The following is a 26673-nucleotide window of genomic DNA, read 5'->3' on the forward strand; positions in this document are numbered from 1 at the left end:
CCTCTTTTTACCCAGGTTTGTAGCAGTGGGAACTAAGCAGTGAACCATCTTTGCATGGAAAACAAGACCCTCCCAAAGGTTCCTCTGTAGCCAAAATCCTGAGTACCATTGAGGGGCTCCAGAAGCAGCTATAATATCAAGTAAGCTGGTTTCTTGGCTTTGGCAATTGATAGCTGAAACACCAGGCACGAGCAAGTGAAGTTTTCTTTTAACTAGTCCAGCCTTCTGCCTCTGTCTGCCAATTATACGAATATGGAGTTCTAGATGAGATTTCTGTAGTCTGGTTCCCTCATGGAATGGCTCTTATAAGCAGTTACCTGCATGGGAGAAGGCCTGTGGGCCTGGCACATAAATCATAGACTCGTAGCATACTAGAACTGGTAGGGCCCTTGAGAGGGCAAGTCCAGTCCCCTTTACTCATGGCAGGCCCAAGCACCATCTAGATCATCCATGACAGATGCTTGTTAAACCGGCTCTTAAACATCTCCAGGGATGGAGATTCCACAACCACCCAAGGCAATTTATTCCAGCGTTTTGCCTAATGTCCAACCTAAAACTTCCATGCTGCCATTTAAGCCCATTGCTTCTTGTCCTGTCATCACATGCTAAGGGAAATAATTTTTCTTCCTCTTTGTAATAATATCCTTTTAGGTACTTGAAAGCTGTTTTGTCCCTTCAGTCTTTTCCAAACTAAACAAACACAGTTCTTTCAATCTTCCATATGTCATATTTTCTAAACCTTTAATATATTTGTTGCTCTTTTCTGAACCTTCTCCAATTTCTCCACATCTTTCCTGAAACGTGGCACCCAGAAGTGGACACAATACTCCATTTAAGGCCTGAGGGGCCTGGCTTCATTGGCTGGGAATCAATAGCTTGGAAGGCAGCTATGCTCACTACCAATGTGTGGAAAATTAAGCTTCCCAGCAGCCCACTTTGAGATAACTTTGGTGTTCCATTTGTCCTGTAATGCAGGGTCTGTTGGTGGAATCAACCTAGAACCTCTGGAACTTTGTGCATGAGCTATAAACTTGGTGTTGGCTTATAATAAATGCTACTTCAAGAACATAAATGAGGAGAGGTTTCTAAGAAACAAAAGTTAATAAGATCGCCTCAGAAACAGGTATAGATGTAATATTGGGGTCAACTGAGTGTGAACCAAAGTGAAGCAGCACCACTAACTAAGCAGCCCACTTAATTTTCCCATAAAACATTCTACTAAAATGCTGAGGTGGTGAACAATGTCTACAGGCTTCAGTGAAGGCAAAAACAAATGTGAAAGGTAAGTCGCATGGAAATGTACATTAGGTACGTTTTATTTCCAAGATTTAATAATGGAAGAAGATAACCCACACTCAGACTGAAGCTTCTTGGCACTGTTAGCTTGAAGTATAATTCTGGAGACATCAGTTGTATTTCAAAGGGGAAAAAGAATTAAGGATTAATACAAACTTGCTTATCTTTTTAAAGCTGTACAAAGATCAGTATAATTAAAGACAACTTGGTAAAACAAAATTCTTTGTCTCATTTAATTTCTCTGCATTAAGGTGTCTCCAACTTTTGAACATCAGTTGATACATTGCCAGTGTAAAGTTTTCAGTAGAAACCAGGCCAACACAAAGTACAAATACAATCTACAACACTATTAAAACACAGAGCAACAGAAATGTGTTGGACACATTCCAGAAAGCCTGGCAATGGGCTTACACAGATCTGAAACATGACTAAATGGCATTCAGATGTAAATTTTGTGATTGTGAGAGTGACCGCACAGTTTCCAATGATGTGTAGACAGACTGCCCTTGCATAAGTTTCCCTGAGCTGCCCTGTGATTATAGCTGAAAACTAACCTGTACCCCCCCAGTCTAGTCCAAAGTGGATCTTATGCTAGATTTAGCAGCCGGTTGAGGCCTGGTTCCTGAAACCCTTACTCATGTCAGTAATCAATCCAGCTGAAGCCCCTCCTATTAAAGAACCATTGTAATCCCATCCTTCAGACATTCACATGCTATGCCCCATTGGCTTCACAGAGTAAAGGTGTAAAACTGGTTCTTTTGTGACTTAGACCACTCAACTTGCATAGGTTTCATGCTAACCAAAATCTCTGTTGATATGCTGGGAAATTTAATCTGTTCTGTGCCGTCATTCGCAATGTGTCTGGGGCCATGAAGGCACAAACTAAAGTCATTGGTAGAGCCCTGCAAATCTGCAGCTATCGGTGGGTATCTGCATGGATATGCGTAGATGGCGGGATGTCTATGGCTCATTTTTGCAGATATGGATGTGGCTACAAATTTTCTATCCAGAATCTTGTAAATTGGTGGGCATCTGCGTTATATCCACATCTGTGGATATTTGCGGCTCAGTTTTACAATCATGGATGCTGATGCAGATACAAAGTTTGTATTTGTGCTGGGCTCTATTTGGCCTTCCTACACTAACCCATTTCACCACCAAAATGCCAGAACTCAGTCTATATTACCACTTCTAAACACTGCTACCCACCAGAATCAGTGGTGAATGACAGCTATGAAACTGGCTAGCATAGAGAGCATTTTCAACACTATCTGTGTTCTTGGGAAAGGAAAAATAGTTTTTCATTCACTCAAGTCATTATTTATATATAGCATGTATCACATTTTTTAGTTTCCTCTATGAGACTAGGATGAGTTCTCCACAAATTAACTACCTTGATCCGATCTATTCCAGAACCGAACCAGCAGTGACAGTAGGGGAGAGAACAGTGCATACCCAGCTGTATAAAGCACAGTAATTAAAAGAGAAAAATTATTCATGTTTCAGCAACTACTCGATGTGAAGAGTAGGAAATTTACAAAAATGAAGCATTTTTTCCCCACAAACCATTTGAGGCCTCCCTCCCCCCCACCACCAAAAAAAAAAGCTGAGTTAACTGGACTTTTAATCTTTACAAATATTGAACAGTTGAGAGTCTTGTCTAAATGAAGTGCTGGTTCCCAAATGTGAACTACAATGAAATGATAGTGAACAACATTGCTTCAATTATTTCAGCAAGTTTGAATAACAGCTCTTCTGCTTGGTAGATTTATGGGAAAATAAATTGATTGTCTTTTTATAACAAGACACCATCCTGTGGTGGTGATTTGTTTTTTCCAGTTACGGAACTGATGCGGCTAGTTCTACATTAATTTCACACATTGCAAAGATGAGCCACAGCACTAAAACACATATGGATGTACATGCCAATTTTGTATCTGGAACCTTGTAAATCTGCAGGTATCTGCTTTACACCCACAGCTGCAGATTGGTATTGCATCAGTACAATTGCACTCCTAATAAGTGGTATCGTTTGCCCAGATAATTTTTTTAAGAAGAAACCTTTTCAGCATATTTACCATATTCCCATTATCTTCAGTTACAGAGTGCAATCCCACTCTTTCAGATTCAGTTCCACGTTCCAGGGTAATTCCATCAAAGCCAACCAAAAGTCAATGGAGTTATTCTAGTGTGAGAACAGGACCTGACCTAATCTGTTTGATTAAACCACTGCATTAGATTACATGCCGCCCCAGATCTCCTATTTATGCAGATATAAGGAAGGCCCTGATGTGTACTCAGCATCAGATTATGACCTGCACACGTGAAACGTTTACACTTCATTATTAAAACATTTTAGCTGCTAATAGTACATGTTCAAACAATACAGCCTTGATCAGTTTCAAGTAACAAAGACACAAAAATTAGATCAAATTCTGCCTTCTTTTTACCCCTATGCATTACGAAGAATAAACACAGCTATATCCAAGGGCATAGGCTGAGCAGGTAATACTACTCTTTGAAAGCATCAGATTGTTTTAACTAAAACAGAGACTGCCATCTGTTTTACATGAGGGCTGAAAACATCACAAGACAAAAGAAACACTGACATCTTTCTAACCGTCAGGACAATTATTTTACGAACCGATACAGAAAAGGGGCAAGAAAAAGTGCAATATACAATTTTAATGTAGCCCAATCCTATTTGCCGTATCTGTGTTGGGTATAGAAGAGATTAAAAGGAAGCGCCTTTGCTATATTTGTTCGAATTTAAGAGACCTTTAACGTGTAACCCTCTAGGATATAAACGTGAAATTAGAAAAAAAGTTACCAGAACCTTAGAAGCTACAAGTAGTAGAATTTCAAATGAGTTACATTTATTCAATTAAAAAATTGACAGTTATTAATGGTCACATGAACACCAGAGAACCGTATCTACATTTCCTGACGTCAGTATGAGCGGTGCTCCATTTCTACATATACAAATCTAATGCCAGTTAGAAAATACAAAACCAAACCAAAACCCAAGACACTGTGATATCAACACTGCTTAAAAACTCAACATTTAATCCAATTGATATATTTTAAAATAAATAGTTTTCCTCAGTTAAAAAACCCAGCTGCTTTCAAAGCAGTTACTTTTTAAGACCATTCTCAAAAGTCTCATAAATAGTCACCCATTTTGATTGTCTATTAGTGCAGCACCTCAGTGTTGGCTGGGATCTCCAGATTAGGCAATACAGTATTTTGTTCATACACAGTGTTTTGTTTTTGTTTTTGTTTTTTTTTTGTCTTTTTATTTATAGATACAATTTCTCTGAATAATAGCATACCATGCTGGCAAAACCCATGCAGATGACAAAGCATGAAGCAAACAGAGCCTGTAAATTACTCGTTTATTAAAGAAAAAAACAAACAAGGAATGTAGTGTTAAAATCAGGAGATTAAAAAAGGTCTCATGGACAAACATTTAATTTAAAAATCTCTCTTGTTTACTATGAGCCATTCAACATTCAAATATACAGCATACAAAATTCTTTATCCCAATTAGTTTCAAATTGTTTTTAACTTCTTCCACTGGGGCTGAGTAAAAAAGATTCAGTACTATGCCAGTCTTTTTCTCCCTTTTAGCCAAAAATAATAAAATTTCCCCAGCCCTTCTTGGTGTGTATCTTGCTTCAAGAATGCTTTCAAATGGAGACACTTATGAATCTAGCATGCACGGGCTGACACTGCATGATGCCATGATATTTAAAAACACTCATAACTGCATCTGGTTCTCTCTCTAAGAATATTAGTTATTCTAGAATTGGTGACTGCAACAGTCTACTAAAGGCCACATCCGTAAACCCTCTACATATATTTTAATGCAAATTATAATCCCAAGGGCTGTTTAGAATTATTGAACAGTCTAATACGCCTCCTGATCATTTCCCTCTCTCAGGCAATTGTGCAACTTTCAAAGAAATCTCTAAAAGAAGCTAGTATTTATGTAGCTGTAGCCTTTCCCAAGGCCATATTAAAACAAAATCAACCTATTGTAGATGCCTGTTTAATCTCGCACTTAGCATCTCAAAGGATCACCACCTTCAGAAACATTTTCTAGAAATGCTTCTTTTTGACAATTTTTCTATATGCAGATTCCTTTGGGCTCCCTTTGAACTGTTTCATTGCCTAAATTAACTGTTTTCCAAATGGTTCTTTTCAGTAAAGTGCTTCTCATTATTCAAAAACCATTTAAAAAAAAACAAAAAAAAAGCCAGCCCTACTTGAGTCTTGCAAGAGTTTCTCCTTTTCCCATGAAAAATTGCCAGCATGGGCACTGCTGAAAACTAAGGGCCCTATTCAGCAAGGTATGGCAGCATTGACTTACGTTGGACTAACTTACATGCTTCAAGTTAGGCGTACTGCTGAGCTGGGGCCTATCTCCGGTAAGGATATGGGATCATTAAGTTTAATGTTGGTTGGCAGCAGGCATAATGCCTATAAAAATGGTAACACACTGGAGCCATCGCACCAGGAGGTAAACGTCTAGATAAAATGGAAGGCATATGGAGAATTCTTACTATAATCTTTTCATATTTATATACAAATATAACATATTAAATATAATATAAAAATAGCTATATTTCTCTTCTTTCTGAAATTGAGGCTTTTCTTTGAGTTCTCACCCAACCCAGGCAAAATTACTAATTTTCTCACCAAAACTCTTAAGAAAATACAGAATAATATTTTACTTAACTGCATGTCACCAAGGCATTTATCCATAACACAGCATTTTCTCCATCTTAGCTAACATCCTCACTCCCGTCAGGGTCATTCTGTAACATTACACATCCTAGCATTTGCTGCTGTAATATCTACTGGGATGTCACAAACAGGTTTGCCACACCTGCAAATAAGCTGGGCAGAAGCAGCAGACTGATTAGAAGAGAAAACAGACTGGGTCTCATTTTCTTCTCAGTAAAGTCGATGGAGTTTTGCAACTGACTTTAATAGGTGCAGAAGCATGCTCCTTTTTTGAACACAAATCCTTTAATAGTCAGTGAAACAGAAACAGAGCATCCACACTGATTAGAGTCAGTGAAATACTGCCTGCCTTTTCTGCGTTTAACATTTCCTGATTCATGACAGAACCTTTTCAAATGTATCTAATAACTGCCCCTTGCCCCCCACCCCTGGACCTTTCTCTTTATCAGCCAGCAGGTGAAGTGTAGTTTCATTTCTGAATTGCTTCCCCCTCTGAGCTTATTGAAAAGCTTCTTGATCAAAGGACAGAATATTTCCTCTTAGTCCTTTTCCCATAAGGTATGTCAATAAAAAAAAAATCTCACACCTAGGTTAGGCTGCGTTTTAAATTGTCTGACCTTCAACAGCACACCACAGTGTGTGTTATTTTTCTTGTTGAGAGAGGGGGCTTGAGTGAAATTTATGTATAAAACACTCAGCTATTTATTGGTTATGCTCTCCATTTTCTGTAGCTGCAACACTACAGCTTATCAGCTGGTTTTACCATCACATTATACATCTAAGAGTAATATTAAAGCTCTCCCAATTTTCTTCATTAGTGCTATTTTATTGTACTTAGGTGAAAGTCTTTCTTTAATGGGTCTATTTCCCACTAAAAGTTTTTATGGAATGGACCTCTGGTCAATGAGCTTAACTTTTGGATAAAGGCGGAATGGTATGGCAGGATTAGCAAGGCAATTTGAAATAAAGATAAACGTCAATGCAGTTTTGCTTTTCTAACACTTAAAAAAATATAGTGGAAGCCGTGCTAGTCTATACACTATCAAAACAAAAAGCCGCCAAGTAGCACTTTAAAGACTAGCAAAATAGTTTATTAGGTGCGCTTTCGTGGGACAGACCCACTTCTTCTGAAGAAGTGGGTCTGTCCCACGAAAGCGCACCTAATAAACTATTTTGCTAGTCTTTAAAGTGCTACTTGACTACTTTTTGTTTTAAAAAATATGTTTCTGACCATTGAACTAGCACAGGGAATGACAGAGATCCCTTTAAAAAGCATAGAGATGGAAAAAATACAGGATATGTTTAGTATTTGTACCTGTTCCTGCTCTTTATTGCAAGCGGGTTCCTGCAGCAGAAACCAATCAATCCCCTTCTCTTTGGTTCTTTGCTTTTTATGTGCTCCTCCTTTTTCCAATGTGATTCTCCCAGGATCCACTGTTGACCTGCTGCTTTATGATTTGGGGTGTGGAGGCTAATCTGATAAGTGGAGAGGCCAAGTCTAACTTTAGGAAGAAGCCTCAAAAGGTAAATGCATCTAGCGTTCACTAACTTAGCACTGCGTTTATTTAGGTTTCTTCACCCAATAATACAATCAAACTGTTCCTATTATTTAATATTCCACCAGTTTGGTTACATTCAGGCAGCTCCTCCCTACTACGCTAACTTAAATCAGCTTCTTGACTAAAAACATTCCCTCCTCAGTCTTAATTTTAATTAACTTTCTCTTTTAACTACCAAATCTCTTTTGATAGTTTATCTTGGTATTAACTCATTTTGCTCTGCAGATGTGGTTTGTACGAAGTAGTACCATAGAAAGCTACTGAACATTTAAAAATAGCAAATCATTTCTGTTGGAACTTTTTATTATCTTTATAAAGTGAGGTTGCCTTCTGAAGTCTTAGTTTAGTGCTATCCCTTATAAGTCAATATCGAGCGTTAAACATGCAGTCCTAACTCCCTCTCTGTTTTCCCATTAAATTCCCATCAATAAAAGTAATTTATTTAATTACTAATTAAATAAATCTAATTTAAAAATATCAGATTACTAAAGAGCACTGCTCCTGTCTGAACACTTTACAGATAAATCGTTAGATATCTGTTTCCATTTTACTGTGTGAGGGAGGTGCCACTCCTTTTAAAAATGCTCAGCATCTCTACTCAGACGATTGATAAAATACTTGTATATGTGAATGCAAATGCGATATAGCTATGAAGTAGACACATCTTTTGTTGAGGTTGTTATACTAAGACTTCAAAATTGTAAAATCCTAACAGATTCAAGACAACATAATTCAAGATGTTCAACATTATCACCTGAATTAAAACCAAGGCACTATGGGTTTCTCATTTTTTGTTTTAAAATGACCCTGAATCAGTTCAGACTAAAGAAAGATCTAATTTTTAAAAGGAGAATAAAAAGATTCCAACATATTTTAACAAGTTACAATTCTCACCACAGAGGTGGTTAAAAAGTGCCTAAAATGTTATTACGTGTAAATAGATTGTTGTGCAAATTACTCCTATAACTGACACATTCTTGAAAATTATTTTCATGTAGTTTTTTTTTAAGCCTTTTACATAAATATTTCCAACTATGATCTATATCAAAAGATAGCTTTGGGGAGTAAAATTCCAAACCATCCACAATAAAGCAGTGCAAATTCCTATTTTTCAATCAAAAATAATGAACAATTGTGAAATGATGGATGATATTTCTGATATCTGAATGTCTTGAACCTTGACGTATGACCATCAGTTCAAACAGTTTCATCAATAATTTAACCCCCAAAAAATCCACTAACCAGCACACTATACCTCACTGAACAAACTATGACATCGCAGACAAAGCACAAACAAGAGACTTGTGCCCACATTTAAGGTGAAAATTATGATGCATCATGTTGTAAACAAAAGGATAAAAACAGATGAAAAATATTAGTCTGAGCATGGTGTGAGAATTTACGGAAACATATTCAAAGCTACAAACAACAAGATTACATTTTCATGCACCATCATATAAAATATTTTTGCTCTCTTTCCTTTTATCCAGACATATACACATTATTTTACAACATCTGTACAATACAGAATCTGATTCCACACAACATTTTGAAAATATTTACTTGTCCCATAATCATCTGAAAAAAATTAACTGTCTTCTGGACTGTATTTGTAGTATTATCCCGAGTAACCACAGGTCGATGGTCACACTTGACAAACTTACAGGACTGCTAAAAATACCAACATTTTTAGTGCCCTCTTTCAGTTCACTGAAGGTTTGAGACTTGATCTGGACAAGTTATTACGTGGCAGCACATCCTTTAGAACACAGAAATTGGGACAACTAAAACACTGTCAAAATTAGCCATGTCCCTATTATCGTCTGCTGTTTTGTACCTAAGGTACCTCAGCTACATTCCGTAGTAGTTTCTTCTACAAACAGATTCCCAGAAGTTAGAAGCAGACCTCAATACTGTACTTAATAAAGCTCTTGGACTTCTACCTCTAATATCATCAGTGCAACTGTTTATGAAGTAGCCCCTCCCTGCTCTTTGCTTCTGGAAGAAGCGAATCCCCATGCTACTGTGGCTGAACTTTGGAAGGATCACTCATGCTGTCAGTTCTATGTCGTGAAAGTTGCTGCTGCTGAGATTGGTGCTGCTGATGGTGTGATTGCGTAAAAGTGCTTTGTTGTAGTGGGAAGGCAGCAGAGAGAATAAGCTGAGTTGATTGATTTCCATGAAGTAGCCTGGATGTCTAAAAAGGAATACAGAAAAAGGAGTTACTGCCCACACTAAGAAAATGCAGGTCTGATTACATTTTAAAATGCTCACATGAAGTTAAACATCAAAAGGACCAAGACTACTTCCACTTACCATTGCACAAAGTGAAACTGCAGTCAGAGCAGAAGACCTATCTACAGAGTATCAGCATCTACATGCAAATCAGCTACTGGACCTCTGTGATAACAGTGGCTAGGAGCACTATGGCAATAGCAAGAGGCAGGGATGTACAGCAACTGTAATTGAAAGCTTTATAACATACACCCCTAATGATCTGAATATCACTAATGATGCGCAAATTTAATTTGGTATTTCGAGAACCTAATTTGCAATCTTCACATTATTTCAAGGGGCTACCCATGCACGTGGACAAACTATTTAAGGATGTTGTAAGGGATTATTTTCCTTTTAAATGAGACAAAATTTCAGGTCTAAGTAGTTTAATGTCTCCAGCTCCATGGTTCCTAACATTTCTCTGGTAGCAGACTGACCCTCTAATAGGCTTTGTTCCCTTCTTTAGGTATTCCTGAAACCCCTAGTCAAGCACACTAGCTCTGCAAGGTAACAACTTTCTCTCATTTTATTAATCCATTCTACCTCTGCTTTCTCCCTCTTCAGTCTTTTTTGGATTTCTTTTATTTTTAGTGGGTATTTTTGCTCTTTTCTTTATTCTCAATCTGTTCCTCCTTCCCTGCCCGTCTCCCTTCTGATCCACTCTCTTCTCTCCCCACTCATGAAAAAGCTACTTGTCACTCAGGCATTCTCTGGTATGTCCATGTAGCACAAGCAGCTTGTGCTCTTGGCAGTTACACAGAAGCGGGGAAAAAAAAAGCCAAACAAAAAAAACCAAACACAGGCTGGCAGGCAGCCTCCTGGGCCCGCTCTCATACCTTGCTGCATTGTGGGCCACTATGGCAACTGGAGGAAATGTGAGATGTTTATGAAGAGATGCCTGCCCCTGCAATCAGGCAAGTATGTCTGCAGTAAGAGGAGGTGGACCAGGGTAACAATTTTCCCTGTGCCCACGGTTTCTCTCCTTTTCTCTATGTCCCATTCCTGGTGCTCTCTGATGACCCGTAGGTCTTTTTAAAATTGCAATTCTTAATTGCGAACTTGGCAGTACGACTGAAACAGACTTTAAATAAGTTCTATGACATGAACTCCTCCAGTGCACACAGCTAATTCTGAAACTAACAAGACTGCTTATTTAAACAACGTTCTCTGACCCCTGACTCGTGGTCTATGCCCAGCCTGCTTACATTGCTATCAAAGTTGGTGCCACTTGGCATATTTCTAAACAGTGCTGCATTACCTGTAAAAACTGCTGTGGGTGCTGTGCCAGCTGAGCTTGAGCTGACTGCTGAATTGTACTGAGCTGTTGCTGCTCTTGTTGACTCTGTTGCTGCTGCTGCTGCTGCGTTATTGATAATGCCTGTGGCGGCGGTTGTTGCGCAGCAAAAGTGGGGTAGGCGGTCACCACCTGCCCCATAAACATAGTGCTCGGTACCATTACCGCTCCACATGCTACAGGGGCAGTAACTAATTTTGTGACAAGCTGCTGACCTTGAGAAAACCTGTTAAAGGAAAAATACATCAGAAGCTCCTATCAACTTAGTCTGAGAAAAAAACACAAAAGTTTCTGGTACACTGATTTGACTGGGTTTATCACTCAGTCATTCAAGATAAGCCAATTTTTCCTTTGCTCACTACAAAGTAAACAAACTCAGATACAATGGGTACTTATTGCTCTCAAAGGCCCACCTCCCCTCCAGTGCTTCAACACCACACACAAGCTTTCCTGGAGTCACAGGGACATCTCTTTGCAAATTTGGAATGCATGACTACACCGTGTGCACAGTTTTATGTCACTAAATAAATCTGCATGAAATTGCTGGTTTCAATTTTGTCACCTTTTCCATAAGACCTGGTGTCTACTAACACACACAGAGCTCTAGCAAAATCATCTGAATGAACATTGCACATTTACATTTACCTGATCTGTCTGTCCTGGCTGAAAGTAGTTACTGCCGCACTCTGGTTATTGTTTTGTGGTAAACTAGATGGAATCTGGACCACATTTCCTGTTGTTGGCTGGGAAATCACCATAGTGTTATATAAAGGGGCTGAAAGTGTATTCTGCGATTGACTGGTAAGAGAAGTCTGTTGATTGTGCCCACTAAGTATATTTTGCTGCGTATGCTAAGAAAGAAAAGTATGTAAAACTAATTGAATACAGCTGTAAAAATAACCACTGCTGTCAAACACAAAGAAAACACAGCTTGCTTTGCATGCATAAAGAAATAAGCTTTACATTAACAGTTAACTATTGCTCCTCCTAAAAGTTCTTATATATGCTTTATACTCAAACCACTTTACAAAATAATTAATCCACTCATACGACACCTTTGCAAGTTATTACTCATTAACCCAGTTTTTACAGATGAGCAAACAAAAGTTAAATGATTTATCCCCAGCCACGCAGCGAGTATTCTGCCAGGATGGGGGATGCAGGAGTTCCTCACTCCCAGCCCGTCTTCCAAAATATTTTTAACATTAGGAAAACTGCACGAGAGGTGGAATGATGGAGCTGGCAGACCTACAGTTGTAAGTGTGCTCAGTCCCTGGAAATGTTGGAGTTGGGGAAGAGAGAGTGCACATCATTTTGCATCAATCAGCTTTAGTGAGCTCTGTGAAGACATTTTACTTGGACTGAAGGCAACACTGGTCACCATGACAACAGGGTTTTGAGGACAGGAGGAATGAAAAAAACTTGGGTCTTGTCAATGTGAATAGATAGGGGATGGAAATCCTTTGGGCTCCAGAAAACATCTCCAGCTTGCTAGGGCTAAAGGTGGAGTGATTCTTGACTAAAATGTTCTATTTCTTTATAAATTCAAAGACAAATGTTCCAAAGATAAAGTTGCATGTTACTGATAAAGTATTATTACTTTAAAGGGGCATCATTAACTTGAAATCTGAGTTAAAAATAAGCTTAAAGCATTCTCACATACTACACCTGCCCTTAAGGTCTCTTACTGAGCTCTATGGCTTTACAGTCATATTTTGCTATTTTTAACAAACATGTTCCTCTGCTGAATAAAAAGGCCACATGTGAAGAAAGACTGATTAGCTAAACCCTGCTCAAAAGGGCTAGTTGTTATTCATTGCTCATCATTTAGACTTGATAATTTTTCTGGTGTAAGAAGAGTATAAATCTCAGCCTTTTCCTGAAACAGAAAACACTATTTAATCCGTAAATATGTGGCACATGAACCTGTTTCCTGAACATTCAAAATTTCCATTGACTTCAGTGGAAATTCTCTCTATATAGAATCATTGCAGGATCAGGCAGGCCTGTTCTAGGTTTCAATTCTGGTTCCATGTGGTATTACCTAGCACAGGTACTTATGACAAACTTTACCTGTGTTGCTGTACTCTGCAAAGGCTGTTGCTGTATCATGTGCTGTGTACTAATATGCCCAGTGTTCATTCCACCTTGAATCTGATTAGCCTGAACAACTTGACCTTGCATGTTTATTGGTGCAAGCTGCTGAATGCTAGAAGAATTTCCAGAAGTAAGTTGCACAGAACCAAAGTTTATTCCAGGAGTTGATTGCTGCAAAAACATCTTTAAGAAAATCCACAAATTAGTTCTTTTAAAACAAGCGGCTGGTGGCTTAAAACAATTTGAAAACAATTCAAGACAGAAAAACTGTTTAATTTTAGGCAACAGAGGCTTTACAAGTGTCCTGTAAGCAATGGATGATGCATAATTAAAAATTATTTCTTACTCCACTTTTGTTCTGGATCAACGCCCTTCAATACTTAACAGCAGTGTAACTCTGGAGGGAAGAGAATTTGATCCCTAAATGTTTAGCTTAAGATTTAATTTAAAGAGAAGTGCAAAGATAATTTGTACAAAATTTTGAAAAAGACAACAGTGTTAATTGGAAACTGCATTTCTTTTCCCATTATCTCCAGCAGTTTACTGAAATGAAAGCAATGATGGGGAAAAAGTCTTAGAACTGATAGATCCAAATACTGTACATACTTTTTTCTGTGCACATAGACAATCTGTAGCAATGATCTCTAAGGAAGGGCTTTTCCAATATTACCCATTTTAACTAGATTGTGGAGTTCAGCATACAGAAAGTCATTTATGTCCTTAACTAGAATCTCAGTGTTAATCCAACTGTATCTCACCTGAAGCCCTTGACCATGAACCATTTGAAGCTGTTCTTGAATCTTACGCAACTCTTCTTGCTGCCGGTGAATATTTGCCTCTATCATTCGTGTTCTTTGCTCCAACTGGTCCTTTAGGTGCTGCATGGCTCCCAACTGGGCTGAAAACTGGAACATGGGCTGCAGAGCCATGTATAGTTAAAAGAGCTTGAATCAGAAATCAGCAAAAGGTAAATCATCCCATCACAGTAGCAATGGGAAGCAATTCCTATCTAGTAATAGGCTATGGAATATTATCTACCATAATCTCTAGGACAGGAGTACCAAAACTTTTCCTTTCATCCCTTTTACAATTAATGGAATAGGCCTCTGCCTCTTCCATTACCAGCCAACTGGCTCACCAAAGAAGTCTGGCATGGTGGGGGCATAACTGCAGGTAGCAGAGGAGCTAGGGCTTGAGGCAGAGCTTGGCTGGGGACAGAGGTGGAATGAGGACAGAGCTAGGGCAGACCAGGGTACAGAGCAGACCTGCAGCTGGGGACAGAGCTAGCCTGGGGGGGGGTGGAATGCAGCAGAGCTGTGGCTGCAGGCAGGGTAGGGCAGGGCAGGGCAGGGCAGGGCAAGATTGCTGTAACCAGACCGTTTCCTGGAATAGGTAGTTTTGCTAACTGTGCTTAGGTGCCTAGAATTTGCAGGTATGATGATTAAAGCACAGCAGCGCTTTGGTTGGGTATAGAGGCCGTGCATGGCTCTCACAGTCCAGGTTGTGTGCAATCAGCACACACCTCCCTTCAGAAGACCTTGCTTTTGTATGTCGTTTTGGTACAGGGAGCTGACAGACTTGCTGGGCACCTGGGCAAAGTGGAGGGGGAGGCCTGGCCCAGGCAGGGACCTCACATGGAAAAAGCGAGGTTGGAGGGCAGCCAGCCACGAGCAACATCTGGAGCATGCCACGCAGTGCTCCAGCAGCAATTTAAAGGGCCCAGGGCACCTGGCCGCCAGCCCCAGGCCCTTTTGAATCATCAAGCCCCAGAGCAACTGCCTCCTTTGCCCTCCCCTCCCACTGTTGGCGAAAAAAACCTACACGGACAGAAGCCAATGGAATCTGGCAGCCCCAATGGGCTGCATTCAGCCAACAGGGCACAGGCTGCCCACCACCACACTAAAGCGTACATTCAAGATTAATCTGATTTTATAATTAGGTCAGATTTCAATAGAGATTTTAATTTTGAACAGTGACAATTTATGTCATTTGGACGTTTAAGGACCAAGCAGCAAATCAGGTTAATTTGTACTAAATAAACCGCAACAAGAATTATTTGCACCCAACAAATTGGCTAAAAAAAAAATAGGAAAATTGTTCCATTTGTTCTGGGAGACATTTACTTTAATTATGTGCAGAAGAGAATGCAAGTAAAGATGACTTTGCATACACTACACTTCCATCACAAAGTACAGTTATTGAGAAAGTCATTAAGCCCATAATTATAAGTGGAATTAGTTACTGAAAAGAGCCTGTCATTAAATATACAAATCTAAACCATACCTGGGGAATGCCTGTTTGGATCTGTAAAGTTGCAGGCTGAGATATCATTGGCTGTGCTAATGGTTGTCCAACAGACTGGGCATTTAAGGACTACAATTTAAAAACATACCATAATTATTCAATGGAACCTGTCTTGCCCTAAACATAATTAAATGGTGTAAGAGAAACTCAGTTCCAACACGACACAACAGTTAATTTTGTTAAAACCCACTTTCATAAAATACAAGACCAACAGAAACTTTTTTACATTTACTTCAATTTTTACTTTTTTATTTTTACATTTATTTTTATTTTACTATTTCAAGCTGATAACAGTTTATAGGCAAGTGAATGTTCCTGGCGATATCAGAAACTAAAATACTACAATGCTATGAACTTGTGGGTATTAGTGATTGTGTGTGTTATCTCAGTTCAAGTTACACGTTAGAAACAAAGAATATAAATAGTAAAAGGGAAATGGGGATTTTAAAATAGTAATATCCAAAAAGTGTTGTTAGTAATATGTCAAATATTTGTTTGTTTTCACACATTTTTAAGTTGGAAGCATCCTTTTATTCCTCTATTCAAATCATCTCAAAACCAATAATAAACCCACCTCAAACCCAGTCAGTTCAAAGCTCACAAAAGAGGGCACATATAGGATTTTCTAACAGTATCAGGATTTCAGGAACTATATGAAACTATTGTGTAACTTTGTTATTAGATTGGTTATACCTACTATATTAAAAATTTTTACGAGAAAGCAAGCACAAATTTATGCCTCAAGCCTGAATACAGGTGTGCATTTTGTAACAGAGTGGCTTGGCCCTTCAAGGGCTAGAAATCTGGAGACAGTCAACACTAGTTAGTACGGAAACACATGAGCAAAGATCAGCTGATTTGCTTAAAAAAGCAATAGGAAACTGGTGATAAGAATTCTCAGGGAGAGCAGAATGTTGTACAGAGCTTGCTGGGAACGAGTAGGCTTCAAATAAACCTGGAAATTGGGGACTGAGGCAATAAGTAAGAAAGGCCTGAAAGTGACTGGAAAACATGGTAACTTACAAACTTAAGAAAGAACTTGAGAACTTTATTTTGAATGTTCATTAATTTAATTAAACCAGACCTCAAGGAGGCATGTGAATGAACAGATAAAAGTGTTGGAGAGCTATTCAAGAAGCCCACTGAAAGGAGGACACTGAGGCAATTTCAGGGTCCCCTGAAGGGGTTATGGGAGGTGGACACCCAATGACACACACACTTTACTATATGTAGGGCCGAACAAATTTACAGCTATGAAAAATGCATCATGGACCACAACCTGTGATCTCTGCCATGAAATCTGACTACTGTAGGGAAGGGGAGCACTTACAAAGTGCTAGGCTTCAGATGCTAGCCCTGGCTGACTGGGAAACACTGGTAGATCCTCTCCCCGTCGGGCTTACTCTTGAGGTTGGGTCAGACCACTTCCAGTCATCTCCCCTGGCTGCAGGAAGCTCCCAGCCAGCAGCTGTGGAGACCAGATCTGAAGGAAAGGCAGAACTAAGAGTGTCACACTCCTAGAGGTGGGTCTGACCTAGCCCAAGAGCAGCCTCTGCATGGCAAGAGTCCCATCCCTCCTCAGCCCCAAGAGAACTAGTAGCTGGAGACTGGCACATCATAGGAGACCCTGGTAGGGGCATCCTCAACCTGCCAGTTCTCAGCCTCACTAATACTTGAAACTGCTAAGACAATAAAGGGATGTTGGGCTGGCTGGGGGTAGAGAGAAGGGGGAACCAGAGTGCCCACCCATAAGGCTGGCTCTGTCCTCTCTAAAAGTGATGACCCCGCCATACCTTGTAACCCTCATTTCTGCACCTCTGCTGAGCAAAGTACCAGTTTAGAGGTAGGTACTCAGGTGGCAGCTGCTGCCCGGCTCTGAAGTCAGTGCCCCTTCCAGAGGCAGCACAGAAGTAAGGGTGGCAATCCCACAATCTCCTCCAACATGCCCCCTCCCTTTTCATCAGGACATCCATGGTTATAACACCATGACATGCCACACAGACATATGAAACTGAATTTGACTGTTCAAAATCATGTTACCATGAAATTACCGAAATGGACCTTGAACTTGGTAGAGCCCTAACTGTGTAAGTGAACGTTAGCAGTCACACTGCGTTTGACATGGAAAATTAAACACATAAGTAACTGCTTGGGTAACTAACCTTGATCCTGGCATCAAGTAGCCAGACTGAAAATGTTTTCACTTCCAGTTCACATTCTAAGCTTAAAAGGTAACATGTAGTTTAGTACAATAGACCCCCAAGATACACTGCCCTGGTCAGTTTCCCTGCTCCTGTCATTGGGGGCAGCTGAGAGTCAGGATCTCAGCGGCCTCAACTGACAGGAGCGGGCAAACTGACCAGGGCAGCAGTCCCGGTCCATTTCCTTGCTGCCGTGAGTGCAGGGCAGCCTGGCCTGCTCTCCTCCACTTTCAGAGCTGGGAAACTGACCAGAGCTGCCCTTGCTGTTTCCCCACTCCTGTCAGTGGAAGCAGCTGAGAGTCTGACTCTAGGCTTTTGCCACTGACAGGAGCAGCTGCCGCCCAGAGAGGAACAGGAAACTGACCAGCGCAGCAGTGGTCAGTTTCCTGGCTCTTGTGAATGGCAGGCAGCCCAGAGCCAGGCTCTCCGCTGCCCATCACTCACAGGAGACAGGAAACTGACAGTGCTGCTGCGCTGGTCAGTTTCCTGGCTCCCCCGAGTTGCGTGAAATTTGACTTACGTGGATTGCACAAGAATGCAATGCCCACATGGGTCGGGGGTCTATGATATAGAGTTAAATGTTTTCATTTACAAGTGAAATAAATAGATTTTATACAGCTACTCTCTCCTCCTTACCTGACTACTAAGCGATGACCTCCTTGGTGCAGTCTTTTCATGACCTGATAAGTTTTGTCTTGGAGGAGTGCTAGTGTCCACTGTCATCTTTGTTGGTGTTGCTGCTGATGATCAATGTAAAGGTGAAAACACACTGTTAATAATATTAATCATGAGCCTGATCCTGTAACTCCATGCACTAAGTAGTAAAAAAAGGGGTTTTTGCCTGAGTGAATGCTTCAGGCAAAATTTTCAGAAGTACATTTTGATCAATTGCATAAGCCTCATAAAATAAAATTTTATTTCATACCAATATCAGATGTTTTAAGTGGGTCTCTACTGGACAACATATAAACACAGAACTCTGGATAAACTTGGTACCCTTGGGCTGCAGCACTACTGTAATTAAGGCACTAAGGGGGAAATTTTTAAAGTTAGTGCTTATTTAGATATATTTATATTAATAAAATATTTTCAATAATATTCAGTATTTCAATAAAACAGGGCAAAAAGGTCAGATCCAGTCTCCCATAAAAAACAACTCCAATTTCAATGGTTAGCACTTACATGAAGGATCTGAGACTGCAGTATGAGACGATTTCCTTGAACTCCTAGAAGAAGCAGAAGGTGTACCACTGTGATCAAATCTTTCCAATGCTTCTTTAAGGCTGACTGTGTTTATATGATTTTCAGACCCAGAATCCTGACTCTGAAGGGGTGCAAATAAAGATGATTTTATTTGGTGGGTAAGCACAAACACAGTTGGCAAACACAGCTTAGCAAATTAAGCAAACATCTGGGCCAATCAACTCTCTGACACATAAGTCTGCAGAAAAAGTTGTACCATGTAAAGAAAGCTGAGACAAAGCCATGAAAACCCAGAGTTCAAAGATATGCAGGCAAATTCTGCATTTGCTGGGTCCTGTGCTACTGCAAAGACTTCCTTCTGCCTCCAGCAAAGAGAAGTTACTCACCTGGTTCTTAGAGATGTGTCCCCGTGGGTGCTCCACAGTAGGTGTCGGGCTCACCCCGGCACCGCAGCTCGGAAATTCTTCAGCAGTCTCCGTCGGGTCACGCATGCGCCGATGCGTGTCGGCTCTTCGCGCGCTTACGGTCACGTGTGCGATCCGGTCCCCGCCAGTTCCTGATCAACCGCTCCGGATGTCTCTGAAAAACACGAAACAGAGCTCCGAAGTGGGGAGGAACGGGTGGGTAGCGGAGCACCCACGGGGACACATCTCGAAGAACCATCGTTACTACACAGGTGAGTAACTTCTCTTTCTTCTTCGAGTGGTCCCCGTGGGTGCTCCACAGTAGGTGACTGCCCAGCAGTAAACCCCCACCGAAAAAGGAGGTGGCTACCCGATTTATGCGCAGCTTGCCCATGAAAGGACTGCTGTCAACACACGTGTATCCTCATCAAGCATCCTGTGCATGGCGTAGTGCTTGGCGAAGGTGTCATAGGAAGACCACGTCGCCGCTCTGCAGATGTCTCTCAGCGTGATTCCCTTGAAGAAGGCCGTTGACGCTGCCATCGCCCTAGTGGAGTGGGCCCTGGGCGGAACTGGCAGAGGAATCTTGCAAAGCTCATAGCACAGTCTTATGCATGACACGATGTGATTTGAAATCCTCTGCGAAGATAGCGCTTCCCCTTTTGAGCTGGATGCAATGGACACCAAGAGTCTGTCCGTTTTCCGGAAAAGTTTAGTTCTATCGATGTAGAAGGCCAGTGCCCTTCTTACGTCCAGTAAGTGCAACCGTGCCTCTTCGCTCGAGTTGTGAGGCTTAGGATAGAACGAGGGCAACATTATTGGTTCGTTGATATGAAAATCTGAAGAGACCTTTGGAACGAAGGCTGGGTGCAAACGTAAGACCACCACCTCTTTTGAGAATATCGTGCATGGTGGTGTGGACATTACGGCTGCGAGCTCGCTCACTCTGCGAGCTGATGTGATTGCCAGGAGGAAGGTTATTTTAATGGTAAGTAGTCGAAGAGGGACCGTAGCCAATGGTTCAAAGGGTGGTCCCAAGAGGGTGTGTAAAACTAGGTCTAAACTCCATGATGGCAGTATTGGTTTCCGAGGGGGGTACAGATTTACCAACCCCTTTAGGAAGTGTGAGACAACAGGATGGGCAAATATGGTTGATCCATCCTCTTCATGCCGAAAAGCTGATATAGCCGCCAGATGAACTTTTATAGAGGATAGAGAGAGTCCCTTTTGTTTGAGCTGTAGCAGGTAGTCCAGAATCATAGGTATAGTGGCGTCCCGGGGTGTCAGCTGCCTGGAAGAGCACCAATCAGAAAAACGCAACCATTTGTGTTGATAAGTCTTTCTGGTGGAAGTCCTCCGACTACATCAAGGACTTGCTGCACTCCCTCTGAGCGTGTAGTCTTTAGGGCGCCAAGCCATGGATTAACCATGCTTGTAGCCGGAGTCTTTGCGGGTGTGGGTGCAGTATTGACCCCCGAGCCTGTGCGAGAATGTCCGGTACTGTTGGTAGGGGAAACGGCCGATGCTGTGCCATGCGTAGAAGCAATGGGAACCATTGTTGCCGGTCCCAGGTTGGGACTATGAGTATCATGCGTGCTCTCTCCCTTTTGGCCTTCTCCAAGACCTTGTGTATAAGTGTTGTGGGAGGGAACACATAAAGTAGAGGGCCCTTCCATGGGACCATGAAGGCATCCCCCAAAGACCCGTGTCCCATGCCTGTTTGAAGCAGTATCGGGGACATTTCTTGTTGTCGCGAATGGCGAACAAGTCGATTTGGGGAAAACCCCATCTGCGGAACACTTGGTGAAGCAGGTCTGAATGGATCTGCCACTCGTGTGTGGGCGCAAAGTGTCTGCTGAGCTGGTCCGCCTTGATGTTGTGGACACCCGGTAAGTATGACGCTTTTATAGTTATATTGTTGGCAATGCACCAGTTCCACAGTCGGACCGCTTCCGCACAGAGTGTACGAGACCTGGCTCCCCCCTGCCGGTTTATATAAAACATGGTGGTGGTGTTGTCGGTATTTACGCCGACTATTTTTCTGCGCAGATAATTCCAAAAATGCCTGCACGCATTGAACACTGCTCTGAGTTCTAATACGTTTATGTGCCGTGTCTTCTCTGCGGGGGACCATAAACCTTGAGTGGTTTTGTTGTCCACGTGTGCCCCCCATCCCGTATGGGAGGCATCTGTTGTAATGAACACAGTAATTTGTGGTTGGCAGAAGGGCACCCCCTGTTAGTAGATTATTGGGGTCTACCCACCATGTTAGTGACCTTCGTGCCTTCGTTGTAAGTGACACCATCTTGTGAACGGTATGGAGTGATGGTTTGTATACGGTTGCCAACCAATGCTGCAATCCCCGCATGTGCAGCCTGGCGTTTTGCACCACAAACATGGTGGTTGCCATATGCCCCAGTAGTTGTAAGCCGTTAGGACTGAGACAGTGGGGCTGTATGTTATTAGTTGTACTAGAGACTCGATGGCACGAAAACGGGCATCGGGCAAATATACCCTTGACATGACAGAGTCTATCCGAGCCCCTATAAATTCTATATTTTGCGCGGGGTCAGTCTTTGACTTTGAGAAGTTGATAATGAGGCCCAGTGAGGTAAATGTGTTTGTGGTGATGTGTATCATCCATAATACCTCTGCCTGGGAAGCTCCCTCTAGCAGGCAATCGTCCAGGTACGGGAAGATGAAAACGCCTTTGTGTAGGTATGCTGACACAACCGCTAAGGTCTTGGTGAAGACTTTGGGTGCTGAAGAGAGGCCGAATGGAAGGACTCTGTACTGAAAATGATCTGTGCCGACAATAAACCGGAGGAAGCGCCTGTGCGCTGGATGAATTGCGATATGAAAATACGCATCCTGTAAGTCGAGGGCTGCAAACCAATCTCCGTCGTCCAGTGCCGTGATTATTGAAGCCATCGTAGTCATCTTGAAGCGCTGTTTGCGAAGATATTGGTTGAGTGCCCGTAGATCCAAAATGGGCCTCCACCCTCTTGTCTTCTTCTCTGTCAGGACGTACCTGGAGTAGAAGCCTTTGCCTTGAAATTGCTCCGGTACTCTCTCCACCGCCCCTATGAATAGGAGGTGGTCCACCTCCCGCCTTAATTCCGGTAGGTAAGAGGGGTCTCTCAGAAGGGGTGTGGTGGGAGGATTTGGTGGAGGTAATGATTGGAAGGGGATCGTGTATCCTGTGTTTACAATCTCCAATACCCACTTGTCCGAAGTGATGTTTTTCCATTGTGGGTAGAACGGCTTGAGTCGGTGATGGAACATGTACTGAGATTGGTACTGAGATACGGTCTTGGTTTCGCAACCCTCGACATACCCGTCAAACCTGCTGTCTTGTATTTTGCCCTGAGGAGGCGTTGCCTTGTTGAGGTCGACGTCTAGGGGCCTTGTAATGTGGTTGTTGACGACGTCCCTGATCGTACCCCCATTGAAAGTGGGTACGTTGCGGTTGGTAACCATAACGGCGTTGTTGAGGATAAAACTTCTTCCTTCTGTATGGTGGGGTGTATATCCCCAAAGTCCGAAGTGTCGCTCTGGAGTCTTTGCTAGAGTGTAAGACTAGTTGGTTGATTCGGCAAATAATTTTATTTTGTCAAAGGGAAGGTCTGCTATTTTTACTTGTAGCTCCTTGGGAATGCCGGAGGTGTGAAGCCATGACTCCCTGCACATTACAACCGCAGTGGCTACGGCACGGGCCGCTGTGTCCGCTACATCTAATGCAATCTGGACGCCTGCTCGAGAAGCCGCATAGCCTTCTTGTACAATTGCCTTAAGGATCGGCTTCTTATCCTCCGGGAAGAAGTCCATGAGGGAGGTAAGTTCGGAGTAGTTGTCAAAATTGTGGTTCGACAAATGGGCAGCATAGTTAGCCATGCGAAGCAACAGGGTAGATGATGAGTAGGCCTTTCTACCAAGGAGATCCAGTTTCTTTATATCCTTGTCCAGTCCCCCGGATTTATACTGGGACGTTTTGGATCTATGCTGAGAGGATTCGACTACTAGCGAATTTGGCTGTGGACGACTAAACAAGAATTCCATACCTTTAGCAGGAACAAAGTACTTTTTGTCTGCCCTTTTGTTGGTAGGAGGAGCGGAAGCCGGAGTCTGCCATATATTAGTCTGCCTCCATGATTGCATCGTCCAATGGTATAGCTATTTTAGAAGAGGACGGGGGCCTGAGGTTTTTAAGAAGCTTGTGGTGCTTCTCCTGCACTTCTGCCACCTGAATGTCCTGAGATTGAGCCACCCTTTTGAACAGCTCCTGAAATTGTTTTAGGTCATCTGGGGGGGAAATGTCCCCAGGAACCACTGCTTCGTCTGGAGAGGATGAGGAGGCATCACTGTGGTATATTTCCTCCAATTCCTCGGGATCCTGGCTGTATTGATATGGTTGCCCTTTTGAAGCTTCGAGGTGAGGCTCAAAATCTTTTGATCCAGCCTCTGATTGGGAAACTTGCGGTGTTCCCCCATGTGAAAGCTGTGCACTGTGGCGTTGAGGAGGAGTAGACGGAGATCTATGGTGAGATGCCAACCTCCTATGTTGATGCCCCGTATAATGGTGGCAGTCATAGCAACAGGGAGAGGGACCCGGTGATGGGGACCTGGACCATGACCCAAAGATGTAAGGGTGATGCAGCGAATGCCGTGACCGTCGAGATGACATCGACGTATGGGGAGAGCCTCTGTGAGAATACTCATAGGGGTCTCTGCTAGATGATGGAGAGAAGCGTGCAACTTCATGAGATGGACTTTGGAGAAAAGGAGATGGACGTCTGTGGCAGGCTGAAGGTGTTGCTGCTCGTCGAATCTCCGGTGGGGATCGCAGCGATAATGGCAGCGCAATTACCTCAGGGGAGGGACTGCGGTGCCGAGTCTTTGCTTTAGCTTTTGCTCTTTCAGGCATCACTGGTGGTCTTATCGGCGCCGGCGGGCTCGGCACCGTAGCAGGTGCCATGCTAGTTTCTGCTGCCCCCGTTCCCGGTGCCATCATCCCCGGTGCCGCTCGGAGTGCTTCGCTCGGCCCCGTAGGGCTTCGTGCCGAGCGTTGCTCCGGTGCCATCGGAGCCGAAATGCTCGGTGCCGCAGTAGCCGGTGCTGGTCTGTCCAGTGCCCGCACGGCTCTCGGTGCCATTTCCTTAGGAACCGTAGGCCCCTGGGCGGGTACACGCGCCGCGGCTTTCCCAGCAGAAGAAGCCAGCGTGCCCGGGCCCTTTGTTTCGCTCGTCCCGCTCCCAGAGGTAATGGGCAGGGATCGAGCAGGAGAAGCTTTTCTCTTCTTCTGCACAGAGGAGGTCAAAAAGGCAGCCTTCCTCTTGTGCAATCCTGAAGAGCCCTCCTTATGGGGCTTCTCTGATGAGGCAGGTTGAAGTGCTTTGTCAAAGAGCAGCATTTTCAACCTCATCTCTCTATCTTTCAACCTCATCTCTCTATCTTTCCTAGCCCTACTCGTTAATTTAGAACAATGGGAGCACTTCTGGGGAACGTGGGTCTCCCCTAGGCACCGGATGCATCTGCTCTGGCCATCCGAAGCAGGCATGGCCTCCCGGCAAGATTCACACTTCTTAAAACCGGGGGACGACATTGTTAAAATTTAACTGTCTGAGCCCTTAAGTGTTAACAGCACACTTAACAGTCTATTTGCCAAACAATAGCAACCGTTGGCCTTTGAAGGCTTGACAAAACTAGTGGGCCCGCCCGGAGGCGGCCACTCCAATCCTTAAAACAGTCTTTACTTCTAAAACGAACTATAAACAGGGTAAACTAACACTATAATAACTATATAACTGCTAACTATTAATATTATAACTATTAACACGAGTAAAATAGTGTTTATCTATCTCGGGCGTTGGAGCTGGAGAGGATTCCGTCTGCAGCCGTTGGTGGTTGAGAAGGAACTGGCGGGGACCGGATTGGGCACGTGACCGTAAGCGCACGAAGAGCCGACGCGCATCGGTGCATGCGCAACCCGACGGAGACTGCTGAAGAATTTCCGAGCTGCGGCGCCAGGGCGAGCCCAACACCTACTGTGGAGCACCCACGGGGACCACTCGAAGAAGAACATAAAATTCACTTTCTACCACTGCATACTCTGCTCCTTTTTTGGAGAAGCTGATCAGGAATACATAGTTGTGCTACAAACAGCAGATTTCTCCTGGCAAATTTGCCAGACTGCCATGGGAGCACAACGTGTGCCTGTCCCTGACTTACCCCTCTCGAGGCCCAACACATAGAGCACATTCAGAGTCCAATCAGACTTCTGCTGCTTCTGAGAGGTAGGTGGAAACCATGTGATGAGGCTACTCCTGTCTCCATCTGCAGATTTCCCCCCCTCCCCCTCCTTTATCTGTTCCTTGTGTTTTTTCAGATGGGAGAGACTGCATTAGTCTTTTAACACAAAGAGGCCCCAATACACTACTGTAACACACATCATAACATAAAAACAAAGAAGAACTCCAAGGTGGTCTGTTGTGAAGCAATCATCTTTCCTATACCTTCTTATGTATGAGATAATATTTCATAGTTACAACGCATCAAACTAGCTCTAGCAGCAGAGGACAAAAACTGCCCTCCCTTCAGAATTAAAACCAACTAATCAACCACAGTAATACACAGGGACACCATGTAATAAATTTAGGATGCTCACTTTGCTTGCAGCTATCTCTGGAAGAGACTCTTCAATACCAAGTTCTCGTCGTCTTTCTGCTCGAACTTCTGCATAACTATAAAAGAACAAACCACATTTGTTATATCTTGTCTCACTGTTTACCATAATGTCTTAAAGCGTGACCTCCTCAGACACGCTGTTATGCTCATGAAATAAAGGACACAGACACTCAGGAGGCTTCACACTATCTTTGCGAGGTACTATTAAATCTTTACAGTGCTTTATAAACATCAGCAATACAGTTGCCAATTAAGAGGGCTTCTGTAAAATTAATAAAAAACAACTGTTACCTTACTACAGTGTGTGTACAGACAATAAATTCTGGCCTGGAATTCCACTGATGATAAGTAATATAGTAATGTGTTTGTAGCCAAATCCATTGCTGCCCCTTTGTCAGGAACCTGTAATAACACGACTTCCCTTTCCCGTATTGCATTACTAGAAGATAAAAAGATTAAGACTTCTTTGCTTTCACATGTTACGTGAATTCTGTGATGCACTAGTAATTCAAATTATTTATATATTTGCTAACTCTAAACTAAGAGGTCTTCACCTCAGTCTGATGGACATTAAGACAATGACTAAAATCAAGATAAGGAAAAGA

The 26673-nt window shown here is 42.5% G+C and overlaps 1 protein-coding gene across 6 annotated transcripts in view; it reads right to left on the reverse strand.

Annotated features, from left to right (window-relative positions):
• Positions 1 to 7225: 7225 nt before the first annotated feature.
• The window catches only part of CLOCK (clock circadian regulator), an 89343-nt gene continuing 69895 nt past the window's right edge, over positions 7226 to 26673 (reverse strand). For 5 of the 6 annotated variants that reach the window (XM_074992796.1, XM_074992798.1, XM_074992797.1 and 2 more), the window contains 10 exons: positions 26360 to 26507; positions 26049 to 26124; positions 18960 to 19101; positions 18414 to 18517; positions 15556 to 15645; positions 14031 to 14189; positions 13249 to 13455; positions 11821 to 12026; positions 11140 to 11401; positions 7226 to 9801 (listed from right to left, as the gene is read on the reverse strand). In XM_074992796.1, coding sequence (XP_074848897.1) covers positions 9625 to 9801; positions 11140 to 11401; positions 11821 to 12026; positions 13249 to 13455; positions 14031 to 14189; positions 15556 to 15645; positions 18414 to 18517; positions 18960 to 19101; positions 26049 to 26124; positions 26360 to 26507 — 1571 coding nt within the window. In that variant the 3' untranslated portion in view covers positions 7226 to 9624. The remainder of the gene's footprint in view (positions 9802 to 11139; positions 11402 to 11820; positions 12027 to 13248; positions 13456 to 14030; positions 14190 to 15555; positions 15646 to 18413; positions 18518 to 18959; positions 19102 to 26048; positions 26125 to 26359; positions 26508 to 26673) is intronic. The other variant, XM_074992801.1, reaches the window with a different exon arrangement.

The sequence above is a fragment of the Carettochelys insculpta genome, chromosome 4, assembly GCF_033958435.1.
Source record: "Carettochelys insculpta isolate YL-2023 chromosome 4, ASM3395843v1, whole genome shotgun sequence".
NCBI classification, from domain to species: Eukaryota; Metazoa; Chordata; order Testudines; family Carettochelyidae; genus Carettochelys; species Carettochelys insculpta.